We start from the raw sequence: 16013 nt of genomic DNA, 5'->3' as shown, positions 1-16013 counted from the left end.
ATGGGAGGGTAGTAAGGCGGTTCATCAAATATTGAGGAACTTCATTGTGACAACATTTATAAGTCAAGGAAAGTAACTTATTCATGACATGTTGTTTAACAGGTAGTCAGTGGAGACTGCGTCTGGCACTTGTGACGTGTTCCCTTCGAGAGAGCCCATGGATGGCTCTAACTGCTCAGTTCTGTGCGACTTGCAAGGCCTGAAGATTTTCCTTGGATGTGCCGACAAATAGGCCGTTGCAAAAATCAAGGCGTGAACTAATTAGGGCAGTGGCTAGGATGGATCTGTTTATCAATTAAATATACGGACGTATATGATTCAATAGTTTCGAAACATATCTACATGAGGCCCGGACAGTGGCAGCATGGGGTTTCATGGAGAGTTCTGCATCCAGTACCACACCCAATGTTTGTACCTTCCTGGAGACTTGAATTTGATTTTCAGCTATGGGAAAGCTCTTATACTCTGGAGACACATTTTTTAGTCTTTGTCCTGATGTTAATATGAGTTCAGTCTTTTTGGGATGGAGTGCAAGAGAATCATCCAATCGTGAATGGCTTTGTAGATGCAATTAATAGCATCGGAATCCATACTATAACAGCCAGTTAGCTTAATGATGATTTGTGTATCATCTGCATAATTCGCAAACTAAACACCTAGGCCATCCAATAGAGCAAGCAGTGATAGGATGTAAACAATGAATTGTAGCGGGGAGATACACGACCCCTGCTGGACACCGCAGGTGGTACGCTTGGGTACTCAGCTGGCATTCTGTACTGCAACTCTGGCACTCCTCTGGCCGAGTGTTAGGGAGAATTCTCTTATAAGGCTAATTTCCCAAACCTAGTGAGTCCCCCAGCAGCTTTGCTGGATTTTTTTTTTTTCTCCTGCTAAGAGTGAGACTCTTTCCTTCCCACTCTTCGGCATGATTTGAGGTATGTCTTTGACTTGGTATGTGCTTATGGGCTATGGGGTCTTTACTACATAGGGTATCATCTGTTTTGGTATATGTGTTACACAGCACCCTCAGTGCAGTAACACAGGGGTGTCATAGTGACCCCCAAACAGACTGCATACCCTGGGATTGACTACTGTCTCCCAGGGCATGTAAAGTCACAATTAGCTTTGTTAGTCCAAAATTGTGAACAGAACCAGTACAAACCATCATATTGTGGAAGTACTGGAAGGGGTTAATTAGATTACCCCTGGGTCTGTTTCCAAGGGGGCACTGTCCAGTCCGCCCTGGTTCTCCACAGAAGCCCTCCAACTGGTGGCACTCTGTCTGGGATTCAGAGGATGTGTGGGTGGGGGAATTGGCACCCTGGACTGCATTGCCTTAGCAACCCAAGTCGCACTCTGTCTTGATTGGCCCAGTGGTGAGCCGCCCGGCTCACCACTTAGCATGTATGAGTGACAGCTAGGCTGTTGAATGGGGGTTTTTCTGCATAAAAGCAGGGCTTTTGGGACTGGAACTGCAGAAGTCGCCACAGGACCTAAGAAATCCAAAGAGGGGAGAAGCTGAGCCATCTGCAATGACGATACCACCGGTGGAGCCCTGCTGCAACGACCTCACCATTTCCCCGGCGACAAGAGAAGATCTTCTGCTGCAAGAGTCTTCTCCCTCTGAGCTGGTGGGGACAACCAGTTCGACATTCGCCTTCGAGGGCGCCCCTTGGTCGAATCGCCAGTGCCAAGCACCCCGGCGGCCAGATAGCCAAGCTTCAGTCCACTGGGACCGCAAATAAAAGGAGCGCACCTTTTAACCGAACGAACTCCGTGGCTGGTTTAATCCCTGGGCAGTGCAACGACTCCAAGTTTCCTCCTCGAAGAGATCTTCTCTTCCCCTGGTCGAAACCACGAACGGCACCCGCTGCCAGGAACAACTGCTACCGCTGGAGCTTCCTCACTTTTAAAGGTACTGTGTTCTTCCTGGTCTCCCTTTCTTCAGATCGCTAAAGGTGACCCTTAAATCCTGGGCTTTCCAACTGGGTTGGCCCCCAGACCTTCTAACTTTATCTTTCGCATGAAACCAACCTCTTCTGAACATTTTTGCAAAGACTTGAGTGCATTTTTAAACTGTGTGATCTTGGGCACATTTTGCCTTTCTCCATTTAAAGTGGCCCCGGCCTATGGACTTTGGCTCTACAGTAGACTCTGCCTTCACTAGCTTGCTCTGGCCTTAGAAAAGTGTTGGGAACTGTTTTATTTTCATGACCTGTCTTTTTCTCTCCCTTTAACTTAATTATTGGAGTGCCATCTAGTTTAAGCGCTCGCATCTGTTTTTACAAATAGTGGTGTTTTGACTTAGACTTGTCTAAATAATTATTAAGGGAGGTTTGTATACTTTTGCTGATTGTGTTTGAACTTGCTTTGCTCTATAGTGCTAGTGTATTTCCTAAAGTGTGTTTTAAATAAATAATTATATACTTTTGATACCAAGCTCTGGTCAGTGTTTGTTTGCTTCACTGTGTTTTTTGGCCCTATTGTGTATACTGCCCTATTCATCTTGAGAGAAGTCTGACTGCTCAGCCACAGCTACCAGGTAAATCTGGGTGGTACAGACTGCTACCAATTGGGTTTACTGCTTACTCCTGTAGTCTTAATCTTTTTGCAGTGTTCCCCAAGGGAACTGCACAGGATTCTGCCTAACACCGAGAAAGGAAAGAATCCACTGAGCAGCCATTTTGAGAGCAATACGCCTGTTCACTTAACCTGATGACCAACAGTTGAGTGATCAACCAGGTCAAAGGCCGCGGAAAGATCTAGCAGCAGGAGAAGAGCATGTATGCCTTTATATACGAAATTAGCAATATTGGTTTTAATTTAAGGCCAGTCAGTTCCGTTTTTGTTCCGTGCATGTGCCTAAAACCTGATTGCTGTTGGTTCAAGATGTTATTATTTTCAATAAATTCCTGGAGTTGTATATACGCAACACTATCCAGAATTTTTAAGAGAGAAGGCACATTTGTAATCGGTCGATAATGTGTGGATACATTAGGGTCCAAGATGTTTTTCTTAAGGAGAGGGGTGAGCCATGACTCCTTTAGTGTATGGTACACTCTAAAAAATAAATTGGAGATATGGTATCGGCCGGTACTTGCATGACTTTCAGACAATCAGGTGAATGACAGCTCTTACCCATTGATTCGTGAGAGGCAGAAAGAGGGGTAACTAGACAACTCGGACACAAACCAGCACTAACCGGCTTGCCGCTAACGCGCCTGAGGAAGTGAATGTGAAGTAAATGATACTGAGTGAAAGAAGAGTGTAGAAGGTGGCTGGAATTGCAGAAGTAGTGTAAAGGAGGGAGCGGTGGAGCAGTGTAGTAGTGAGGAGAAAGGAGTAGAAGTATAGAGGAGGGAATAGTAAGTGAAGGAAGTAGTGAAGCGTGGAGGACGGAGGAGTGGAGTAGAGGAGGTCAAATTAACATCAAAGGGTGGAGGAGGCAAGGCTTAGAAGGAACAAGAGACATTTGAGTGACAGGGGAGCAGTTGGAAGAGAGTCGTAACAGCTGGAGTTGGAAGAGGAGAGTAGCAGAGTAGTAAGGAGAGAGAGAGCGAGAGAACGATAGCATTGTAGCAGGAAGACTGAGTCAAGCAGGGTGTGTGCAAGGTCCAACCTCATACTCGTTCAGAACACTAACAACTAAATAGAGTGGGGACAATTTTAGAAAATCCCTGAGGGAGGATAGTTAGAGAAGGCATCCTGTCTTTAGGTCCCCATATCCATTACAAGGCAAATCTAAGAAAAATCTCAGACCGTAGGCGTCACTATTCACTATTCTGTAACCTGTGGTCCGGTATGCCTGGGATAGTGAGGAGGTGTGTTATTAGACAAGAGAGAGCAAGGGAGAGGCAAAGGGCACACTGAGAAACCAAAAAAACAAATAACGTTGAAAAGTCTCTGAGCTTGGTAGTGTCTATTGCGCCATCTGTGACAGCCATTATATGTGTACACATTTCGTTCGCAAAATTTCAGCAACATAAAATCATTCTAACCTTAAAGTACTCACTTGAATCATTGGATGGAACATGCTCAGTCTCGTTGATTTTTACAGGCGACTTGCATGCCAAAGAGCAATGTGCATCTGATTTGTTTACATTGATCTGGGCTTTTCCAATTACACTTTCAAGCCAAATGTCTTTTGAATCAGTGAAGAATTGGGTGTCTTCTTCGAGGCATGATGTTGGCGAGAGGCTCAGTTTGGAACAGATTGATTCTTCGAACTCAATTTCTTCTTTTGTGAACTCTTCATCTTTGCAAGAGTAAACAAATGCATCGCTTTGACTATGTTCTAGCCTTGTGGTTATGTTTTGCTCATCTCTCTGCAAAGATTTAATTTCAGTTGGTTTAACAGAAAGATATGATTTTTGAGTCACTTGGGATACTTCGTGGTGAGCCATGGATGGAGGGGGCATTAGGATCCGATCACAAATGGTGTTCGCAAGTTGTAGAGTTAAGTTTCCTCTTGTCTCATGGTTAGCAAAAGAAGGTGTGGTGGGCTGTGTATGCTTTGAAGGAAGAGCTCCTCTGCATTCGCTGATGAAGGCAATCCCATTCTTTGGAAGTCTTTCCTTTCCAAGGAAAGACAGGTCAGTAGAAGATGAGGGTCTAATTATACCCGTTTCCTGCATGTATTCATTCATACAAGTACCTTTTTTGTTCAGGTTTTCTCCCACTGAATGACTGCGCCATATTTTTGCTTTCGAGCTTTCAGTTGCTAACATGTAAGAACTCCCTGTGCTTGCTCTGCCTGTAGGGAGATCTTTAGGTGCAGACAGAGGCTGAAGGGATGATCGTCTAGTTATTGTCTCACTGTCATGTCTTCTTGGTAACAATGGCAGTACCCTAAATGTCCCAAGAGAGCTGGATATTTCTGTTTAAAAAAAATAGAATGAATCAATGTTATTTTCATGCAGACAAGGAAATGCAACAAGGAAATCTGTGACAAAAAGCATTCTACTGGAACTTCACAATATAGAGTTTAGATTCTGTACGCATAGGAAATAAGAAAAGGACAACTTACTTATCTTCAGTAGAACAAATTACTTTCCTCTGGTAGTGTTCTTTCGGATGGATTCTCCTCCAGGAGATTCCACTCCTTGACACAGGATTGGCAGTGACACCTGGCTTCAGCAAAACTTTTCACAGCTGTGCCTCATCACCAGCCCACTCCGACAGTCCAGGTATAGAGCACATTACGCCCCATGACTTAAGTTCCCTTGTTGCTATGTGCTCAGCACGCTGCTTCAAAATAACTTCTTTCTATCTGAGAGAATATTTGACTGCATCACGATACCCAGTACTGCGAATGCCTCAGGTTTTTATTACTGCATCAACTGCACATAGAAGGTTCATATACGGATTCTCACAAGAGCTACCTTTAGTGTTTGGCCAGCGATCATGACCTGGTGGATTGCTGTTCTTGCCAGGCTATTAACCTGAAAGCCTAAAGATAATCTGTGGTGAAGTTGACCCTTTGGCTAGCCCCCTGCCTACCTCACAGGATACTGCTTCAAAAAAAGTTGAGGCTAGGGCCATACGCCAGCCCAAACCAGAAAAAGAACCCTCATCTGAGAGGGTACAGAAAAAGATTCAAGTAACAGCATCAAATATGACATTCAAGGAGTACATCACATCACTCATCATCTAACTCTCACAAGAAAAAAAAAATTCTACGAGGGGTGTTAGAGGGGAGCAAAAGGGTTTATATGAAGAGACTAGATGCCAAGGTCAGCGTTCTCACCAACATTTGAATTTCTATAAGGTAAGAGGACTGGCACTCTGTTGATTTATATTGGCTTTCTTCATTGACACAGACAGTAGATAAGTTAGCCATAGAAACTTGGGGAGAGTATACCAGGTGTGGCTTGTGTACATGAGATTTATTGTTTTTCCCATACAGCTACTGTGTTATAAAGCCATGTGTGTTTTAGTGCGGGTGCCTGTAAAAGGAAACCCATGCCTGGTGAGAATATGGGCTTCACAAACTACATTTAAAAGTTGGGAAGCGTATACACGCAAGATGTTTTGGTGTGTATCTCCCTGATTCACGAGATCTCTTTGCACCTTGCTCTGCCACAATCTCACATAACGCATTCAGAATGTCGAGTCCTAAGAAATATTGTAGTGAGAGCCAAGTTCAAGTTAGGGCCACGGAGGGAAGAACCTAACCAACCTCTTCAGAAACTGAATGACAGCTGGAATCCTAAAGCAAGAACCTCGTCAAAGGGTCCCTCTTGGACACGGATATAGTGGGTGTACAAATTCCTTGCCTCTCTGTAATATTAATTCTGATGGACATTCCCCCCCACAGATTCCTCATCGATGAAATCCCATCCACAGTGTAGCTGTTCTTTGGAAAGTTTTCTGCTGCCAGGGGGTGCAGCGTGGTTCCGCATCGGCTCCTTCTGAAACCTCCACGCGTCCGCGCCGGACAGGACGTCGGGCCAGTATATACTGAGGTGCCGCGCTCCACAGTTCCAGTTCCACACTTTTTTCCTAGCAGTCTGAAGCCGAGGGACCACAGAAGCGTTGGTGTTCAGATTATCTGCCAAGATGGGCAGGTAGGGAGGGCATGACTAATCCGTCAGAGGAACATCCATCAAAAGGAGAAATTACTTACCGTAATGTTCTATCTATGGATTCTTTTCCCGCAGATTCTTTATCTTATAGATATTCCCTTCAACTTCGCTGCTTTGGAAAACTTTTGACAGGGGCGTAGTGGACCTCGACCTGGCCGCCGAACCGTCTTGTTCAACATCTGGTCGTCGGCTTCGGACGTGATGTCAGGCGTCATATAAATACCATGTCACTACGCTCCAACCTCAGTCCCCCCCCCACCACCCCCACCCCCGAGCATCACACGCTGTACAGGAAAACAGAGAACAAACGGCTAATGAGCCCTTAAAAAGAAGTAACTATAGACCTCCGAACAATTGAACAAACCCTACAAGCAGCGTTAGAAGAATCTTTGTTTTAAAAACTGTGGCAGGAAGACAGGAAACGGACACAGAGGACCATCACCAAGTCAATGTGAAAGAAGATGTGCGCCAACCACAGACTTTCTGAGCGGGGATGGATGGGAGGGGAGATGAGGAATCTGCGGGAGAAGAATCCATAGAAAGAACATTACGGTAAGTAATTTCTCCTTCAAAAGATTGCCTTTCTCCTGCAGATTCCTCATCAAATAGACTCCCAAAGCAGTAAATGAACAAGGCGTGCAGAAGGTTATACCAAGAAATTTTGCAGCAGCCCTTCCAAAACATGCATCAGTAGTACAAGCCTACTCCAGACTGTAGTGCTTTGCGGAGGTATGCATGGATGACCATGTCGCAGCACGACAAATCTCCCACACAGGGCCTCCCCTCTGCAAAGCTGTTGATGCTGAGACTCCCCTTGTCAAATGGGCCCCGATGCCTGCTGGTAATTCCTTCCCAGCGGACTGGCAGCATTCATCTATCAAGAACATTATCCATCGGGATAAAGTCTGCTTCGTTATGGGCAGGCCCTTATGGGCTAAGGAAAAGGCCACGAAGAGCTGGTCAGCTCTCCTGAAATCAGCTGTCCTGGCGATATAATAACTCAACGCCCTCTTCGGGTCTAGGCGATGTAACCGTTCCTCCTGCTTAGAAGGGTGCAGAGGAGGGTAGAACAGGAATGTCAATGGATTGAGACAGGTCGAATTCTGAGACAACCTTGAGGAGGAAGCCAGGCCTTACCCTGAGTGAAACTTTCTCCCAGAAAAAACGCAGGAAGGGTAGCTTACAGCATAAGGCTTGTAGTTCACTCCCCCGCCTAGCGGATGTGATAGCCACCAAGAAGGCTGTTTTCAAAGAGAGAAGGGGTAAGGGACAAGAATGCATAGGATCAAAGGGAGCCACCATCAGAAAAGTCATATTAAGGTCCCAATCCGGGACAACAAAGGGAGTTGGCGGAAACTTATTTTCAAGGCCTTTCAGGAATTGTGCCATTACCGGGATCGTAACAAAATTAACCTTGATCCGGGGATCGTTTAAACACAGACGAGGCGGCCAAATATCCTTTGACTGTGGTGACCTGAAGGCCTGCAGAGGCCAGTGACAGAAGGAACTCCATCACTGTAGTGTTGGGGCAAGAGATGGGGTTGATCTCACATTCCCTGCACCACGCCCGAAATCTCCATCTGCACTTGTACAAAGATCTTGTGGATGGTCTGCGTGTGTTAGGCAGAAACCTGTGCAGTTCCCTTAGGGACCACTGCAAAAGATTTAAGACTACAGGTGTTGGCAGTAAATCCACTTGGTAGCAGTCTGTACCACCCAGATTTACCTGGTAGCTGTGGCTGAGCAGTCAGACTTCTCTCAAGAAGAGTTAGGAAGTACACACAATAGGCACTCAGATACAATACTACAAGCAAACACTGACCAGAGGTTTGGTATCAAAGTATATAATTATTTATTTAAAAACACACTGTTGAAAACACTCCAGCACTCTTATTGTAAAATATTCTAAACACAGTTACTATTGTAATATATACACCCCTTTGTCCTTATCAGATAAGTCACAGTAAAACACCACTTATTTTCATACAGAGGTGAGCGCTTAACTAGATGGCACTCCAATAAGTTTGTGAGAAAGGGAGGGAAAAAGACAGAATATGGAAAGGTACACCACTCTAAGATTCAGGAACACTATAAGCAAGGCAGAAGAGCAAAAGTCACTGGTGAGCCAAAGTCCAAAGGCTGGGCCCACTCTAAAAGAGAGCAGAGCACAAATGCGCCCAAGATCACACAGTTACACTAGGCTTAGAAAGTCTTGCAGAGGGTTCAAAAAGAGTTTAGAGAGGCTTAGGAAAGTTTAGCCAGGGTGTCCCAGGCTAACGCAAGTTCGAAAGCCGGGAGCTAAATCTACCCTGTACAGTCGGTAGCAAGGGAAGCCAGGCGGGACACGGTACCTTAAGTGGGAAGGATCCTCCAGCGGTGGCAGTTGTTCCTGGTAGTGGGAGCAAGCTGCGTTGTCGTCCAGGGGAAGAGAAGATCTCGACTTGGAGGAAAGATGAAGGTCGTTGCACTACCAGGGAAGAAACCAGCGGTGGAGTTTTCCGGTTAAAGGTGGTACCTTTGTTTCGCGGTCGTGGTAAAATGTGGTATCCCGGTTGCCGGGGTGCTTGGCACAGGCAAGGCGGCCACGAGGTACGCTGGGAAGGCGAAAAGACAGTGAAACTGGTTATCCCCACCAGTCAAAGGAAGAAGACTCTCCGGCGGGAGATCTTCTCTGTCGTTGGGAAAAGTGGTGAGGCAGTCCAGCAGGGCTCCACCGGTGGTGGTGTTGTGGCAGGTCGGCTCAGCTTCTCCCTCGTCGGATTCTTAGGTCCTGTGGCGACTTCTGAAGTTCCGGTCCCCAAAGCCCTGCTTTTATGCAGCAAACCCCCATTCACTCAGCCTAGCTGTCACTCAAACATGCTAAGTGGTGAGCCCGCCGGCTCACCACTTGGGCCAATCAGGATGGAGTGCGACTTGAGTTGCCTAGGCAACTTAGTCCAGGGTGCCTAAATTTCCCTCCACCCCTCCTAAGTACCCCAGACAGAGTGGCACCACTTTGGAGGGCTTCTGTGGAGAAGCCCGCCAAAAAGTGGAACAAAGGGCTCGACTTGGGTTGGAGTCACAGAAGAGAACACAAATGCCATTTTAGAATCAAGTTTTGGCAAAAAATACCAACCGGAGAATTAATATTAATTAAATAAACCGGCGGTATGTTCGAGGCTACCGTAAATAATTAAATAAAGATAGTAGCCTAAAACAATGGGAAATCCCATAGGAAAATATTTGCGGTTGAATATAAAAAGTAGTATCCACTGCCACCATCAGGGGGGACGGAAACGTGCCCCCTCAACTAACAGATCCTGGGGCAATTGAATTGCCCCAGCCAGTACGTCCACAATGATGGTTTGTACTGGTTCTGTTCAGAATTTAAGACTAGTAAAGTCAATGGTGACTGTAAATGCCCTGGGAGACAGTAGTCAGTCCCAGGGTATGGAGTCTATACTGGGGGGTCACTATGACACCCCTGTGTCACTCCACGGAGGGTGCTGTGTAACACACATCACAAAAACACATGAAGCCCTATGGAGTAAAAGACCCCATGGCCCATTAAACACATCTAGATTCAAAGAGACACACTCAAATCATGTCCAAGAGTGAGGGTAACAGAGTTTCACTCTTGGCAGGAGAAAAAAATAAACCCCAAAAATCCAGCAAAGCTGCAGGGGGACTCACTAGGTTAGGAAATTCAGCCTAAACAGAGAATTCTCCCTAACAGCGTGCAGCCAGCAAAACCTCAAGTACTTCCTCAGAGAGGTCCCAGTCATCATTTCTCATCCTCTCAAGAGCCACGCATGTAGGTTGAGGGATTCCGGGGTTGGATGGAGTATCCGACCTTCCGACTGGGTTAGGAGATCCAGAAGTTGAGGCAACCGGTGAGGTGGACAGATCCAAGATGGTGGAGTAACACGTTCTCCTCTCCCAGTCCGAGGCGATCAAGATCGCTTGAAACCTCAACCCCGGGAGAACCCATGGAATTATGAGAATCGGAGGGAACGCGTAAAGTAGAGGGGAGGTCCAATCCACCAGAAACGTGCCTCCCCCCATGCCCCAGTGCACCATTCGCTGGGAATTCCCTCAAGCAAAACGGTTCCCCCAGAGAGTGAAGACTTCCTCTAGGACTTCCTGGCACACTTCCCACTCGTGCAAGACACTGCTCTGCTGGCTCAGAGCACCCGCCAAGTTTTTCTCTGTGCCCGCCAGATGAGCTGTAAGACTGAGATCCTATTCTCGAGCAACCATAACCAAAGCATCCTCGCCTCCATGAAGAGGAGGCAGGAGTGCACACCTTCTTGCTTTTTGAGTGCATTGCCAGTGTGGTGGTGTTAGGCAGAAACCTGTGCAGTTCCCTCTGGGACCACTGCAAAAGATTTAGGACTACAGGTGTTTGGCAGTAAACCCACTTGGTAGCAGTCTGTACCACACAGATTCACTTGGAAGCTGTGGCTGAACAGTCAGACTTCCCTCAAGAAGAGTTAGGCAGTATACAGAGTATTCACAATAGGTCAAAAGAACATAGTAGAACAAGTAAACACTGACCAGGGCCTGGTGTAAAAGAGATATAATTATTTATTTAAAACCACATCTAGAAAAACACACAGGCACTAATAGTAAGCAATTCAAAAACATGGTCACTAAAAGATATACACTCCCTTAGAAGAATATTAGACAAGTCTTAAGTAAAGCCCCACTTATTTTCAGACAGCGGTGAGCGCTTAACGTAAATGGCACTCTAATAATCCGTTTTAAAAGGGAGAGAAAAAGCAGAGAATACATTGAAACAGATCCCAACACTTTTTCACGAACACAACAAGGGAGGAAGGCAAAGTAACACCGTGAGTTTAGAGTCAATAGGCCCGATCCACTTTAAGAGGATCAAAACGAAATGTGTCCAAGGTCACACGGTTGCAGTGCACAAAAGTCTTGTAACGGTTCAAAAAGGAGTTGGACCAAAGAAAGGGACCAGTTAGAAGGTCAAGGCGGCCAGCCCAGTCCAGAAGGTTAAGGGGTTATTATTACCTTGTAGCAATCTTTAGAAAGGGAGGCCTGACGGACACGGTACCTTAAAGTGGCGAGAATACTCCAGAGGGGGCAGTTGTTCCTGGCAGCGGATGCAAGTCGGTGCTTCGTCCGGGGGAAGAGAGGAAGACAGGAGTCCGTTGCACTGCCAGGGAAGAAACCAGTCGCAGAGTTCTCAGTTAAAAGGAACAGTCCTTTAGTTTGCGGTCCAGAGGTAAGTGGCTATCCGGTTGCCGGGGTGCTTGGCACGGGCAATTCGACCACAAGCCGGTCTGGGGAGCGAAGAGAAGAAGGTAAACTGGTTGTGCCCACCAGTCAGGGGAAGAAGCCTCTCCAGCCGGGAGATCTTCTCTGTCGTCGGGAAGTGGTGAGTCGGTTCCGCAGGGCTCCACCGGTGGTGTCGTCGTGGTAGGTCGGCTCAGCTTCTCCCTTGTCGGATTCTCAGGTCCTGTGGCGACTTCTTAAGTTCCAGTCCCCAAAGCCCTGCTTTTTGCAGCACACCCCCATTCACTCAGCCTAGCTGTCAATCAAACATGCTAAGTGGTGAGCCGGCCGGCTCACCACTTGGGCCAATCACACAAGAGTGCGACTTGAGTTACCAAGGTAACTCAGTCCAGGGTGCCTAAACCCCCTCCCACACCCATGTGGTACCCAGACAGAGTGGCACCACTTTTGGAGGCTTCTGTGGAGAAGCCTGCCAAAAAGTGGAACAAAGGGCTCGACTTGGGTTGGAGTCACAGAAGAGAACACAAACACCATTTTAGCATCGAGTCCTGGCAAAAAATACCAACCAGTGAATTAATATTAAATAAATAAACCAGTGGTATTTTCGAGGCTATGAGAATTAAATAATTAAAGTTGGTAGCCTCGAACGATGGGAAAATCCCATAGGAATATATTTGCGGTCGAATATAAAAAGTAGTATCCACTGCCACCAGCCAAAACTCGATCAGGGGGGACGGAGACGTGCCCCCTCGACTAACAGACCCCGGGGCAATCGAATTGCCCTGACCAGTATGTCCACAATATGATGGTTTGTACTGGTTTCTGTTAATAATTTGGGACTAGTAAAGCCAATGGTGACTTTACATTCCCTGGGAGACAGTAGTCAGTCCCAGGATATTGAGTCTATGGTGGGGTGTCACCATGACACCCGTGTTACTGCACGGAGGGTGCTGTGTAACACACATAGAAAAAAACACATAAGACCCTATGGAGTAAAGGACCCCATAGCCCATAAAACACATTACCAGTCAAAGGAATACCATAAATCATGTCCAAGAGTCGGAGAAAAAGAGTCTCACTCTTGGCAGGAGAAAAAAACAAACTCCAGAAATCCAGCAAAGCTGCTGGGGGACTCACTAGGTTAGGAAATTCAGCTTAAAGAGAGAATTCTCCCTAACAGTTGTCCGTCATAAAGTTCAGCAAAAAGACCTGGGGTTGACACAGGTCAGGAGGATTTATCCCTAAAATGAAAACCTTGCCTAACACTCGTCGCTCCCAGACTAAGGGAAAGGAGGATCTAACCCACTCCCGGATGAATCTCCTGTCGCAGTCGGTTAAAACTACTGCAGAGACCAATAGAAATCTTTTTGTAACTCTTTGAGATAAGTTGGAAAGTTCTTCATCCTTAAACTATAGGACCTGCAATCATTGCTAGCCAATATTCTATTTTTACAAGAAGGGGGTCAGACTCACCAGTCCCTCATGAGAAGTTACAACTCCTGAACCTGCAATAGGCTTTTTAATGGGAGCCTTATCAAAAGGCCCCATGGGCCTGGAGGGGTATCCATGATTCCTCCCCACCTCTCCCTCTGGAGCAGGTTGGGTCTCAGGTATCTTAGTTGGAGCTCTTGTGGCAAAGCATGGTAAATGCTTCCACTTCCTCTTAGATCTAGGTTTATCTTGGTTAGAGGTTTCCCTCCTAACACTAGGATTGTTAATGGGGTCTCCAGTAGAAGATCCAACAGTCTTAATATATTTAAATCCTGACTGGCTTTGTTTTACTGGTTTTCCACCAGCTTGGAGAACTAACAGTCACCTAAAGAGGTTTCTAATTTTCCTATCCACCTCTCCCTCAGGAGCAGTGTGGGTCAAATGCTTTATATTTGGAAATGAAATGGTAGAGCATGGTTTAGGCTCCCATTTCCCATTAACTCTAGTTTTAAGTTTGCATTGTTAGAGGTTGCCTTGCTAACACTAGGAATTACACTAGAGTTCTCTGTAGAGGAACCCAGAGATTTAGATTTGTCTCTTGAATCAGAGACGCTAGCTCTTACAGATTTCCTATCCATCTCTCCTGTAGGGGCAGTTGGAGTCACAGGCATTTTAATAGAAGGCCTAGTAGGAAAGCTATGTTTAGACTTCTTATAACTCTTATTGTTGTTCAGTTTTTCAGACCTGGAAGTTTCCTTCTGGGCACTCTGAACTACTAGAGGAGAAAACCTATTCCTACCTTTCGGTCAGGTTTACAACCTGCCCTTTTGGGTTGGCCAAGACCACTTAAGTTCTGGTCATCCCTCTGGATCACCTCCACTAAGTGGATTTTTGGGAGTATCCAGTTTTAGAGTTTTATGAAACACTTCCACTGTAAGTGGATTTTGAAGAGGTTCAGCCACATCAGAGTTAACAGGCAGGCAATGCCTTTGTGTCAAGGGTATGGCACCACTCTTGGTTTCAGACAGGAACACCCAGAAGCTCAAAGTCTCCAGAGCTCTGGGGCTCACTAGGCTGGACTACTGTGACAGCCTCTTCCTCAATCTGCCTCTTTGCTCCCCACGCCCCTTTCAGCTAATCCAGAATAGGGCTGTAAGACTTACCCTTGGCCTGAAGTCCAGGGACCATATCTCTCCAGCCCTAAAATCTCTCCATTGACTTCCCGTGGCTGCAAGCATCAAATTCAAGACCCTCTGCATCCTCAAGGCTTTCCTGGAGCCTGGGAGCATGCTTTCTCCAACTTTCCATCCTTAAATACTCCCCTGCTCGAGGCCTCCGCTCCTCTAACTCCAACTCTTTGACTGTCAAACGCTTCTCCAAGCAGAGAGTAAGTGGACCTAGGGCCTTGGTCGTTATTTGAAGCTATGGGTTGTTCACCCAACTGCCTTTCAGAGGGGCTGTTAATGCCTTTTGTCTCTAAGGGGGGCCCCATAAGGTGTACTCTCTGGCTTCAAGTTTAAGAGCATCAACCTTTTTACAACCACTTTTCTGCTACACTTACTGGTAACAGGTCCATACCTACAGGGTACACACATAGTTGGGACTTTCAGACATATCTTCTTTCTCATGTTCCCTTACAGGGTTTAAGTATGGAAGTTTCTTCTCATATGTAGTTATGAGAGTTTGTCTCACCCTACTATAGTTAACTCTTTCAGCTGCATTCATATCCAAGAGCACATGATAGTCATTCTTGGGAAGCCTAAAAAGGACCCAGGCTATCTGATCACTCTCACAGAAACCAAACCTTTTACAAGTAAGGTCAAACGTTTATAGCCGTACAACAATGTCATCCTTCCTGTCATACACACTCACCAATTCTTGGATCCTGAAAGCATCAGACTTATAAGACCCTAAAAAAATAAGAACAGTCCACACAATCCTTTTCCATAGATGAGTTGGGCACTTTTGCCATTTTTCTGATTTTCAGGTTATAGTCCCTAACAGGTTTCCTTTGGTTCAATTCCCTATACACTCCAGGGGTCATAGTAGAGTGCATGGTAGGGAACGAAACTCATGGTGGCAACAGTAAAGACAGACACAAGTGATAACAAATCAAGGGTGTTTATTAAACTGTATGAATGAGTGGGAACACCTAATCTAAACCTAAATCTAAGATGGGAGCAAACTACAACCATCAAATAATAATGAGGCAGTCCTAGTGGCATCTTGTAAAATAAAAATGGCCTATACTAAAAAAAACTATTGCCAATCCGTACTGCTAAATTACAAAATAGTATGGGCTAATGTTCACCAGAAAAGAAATAAGTGTTCACAAAATGATAAATCAGGATGGTATAACTGGGGTCTCCCTTCCCCACGCTTTTTAGCACAGGACAAGACGGGACTCTCGAGCACAGCCACACTCCTGGGCTTCTCCAGCACAATCTTACAGTTTGTTTCCAAAATATCCATTCCTTTCAATAATCTTCCCTTCAGGTGATTTCCCTTCACCCATGGATCCCTCTCAACCGGCCTCTGATCCTTTTACAATGTTGGCATCCCTTAGTCAGGTTTACTACAGCCTTTCGTTTAAGATATCAGCAACTTGTAACATTCAAGAGTCTCAATGTCTTTTTAAACAATCGTTCATTGTGGACATCCCTCAGCCAGGTTCACACAATGTTTACGTGGTGTTAAGCTTTCTCTCATTCGCGGGAATCCCTCAGCCGGGTTCACATTTGACAGCTTACCACAGCT

The 16013-nt window shown here is 46.0% G+C and overlaps 1 protein-coding gene across 1 annotated transcript in view; it reads right to left on the bottom strand.

The window, feature by feature from the left end:
• Nucleotides 1-16013, bottom strand: part of WDR62 (WD repeat domain 62) — a 2486568-nt gene that overhangs the window by 179654 nt on the left and 2290901 nt on the right. Inside the window, exon 29 of the mRNA XM_069644563.1 lies at nucleotides 4013-4876. Coding sequence (XP_069500664.1) covers nucleotides 4013-4876 — 864 coding nt within the window. The remainder of the gene's footprint in view (nucleotides 1-4012; nucleotides 4877-16013) is intronic.

Source organism: Ambystoma mexicanum, chromosome 2p, assembly GCF_040938575.1.
Source record: "Ambystoma mexicanum isolate Mex_15411 chromosome 2p, UKY_AmexF1_1, whole genome shotgun sequence".
Lineage (NCBI taxonomy): Eukaryota > Metazoa > Chordata > Amphibia > Caudata > Ambystomatidae > Ambystoma > Ambystoma mexicanum.
The sequence above is the reverse complement of the archived record's forward strand: the minus strand, read 5'-3'. Positions and strand labels throughout refer to the sequence as shown.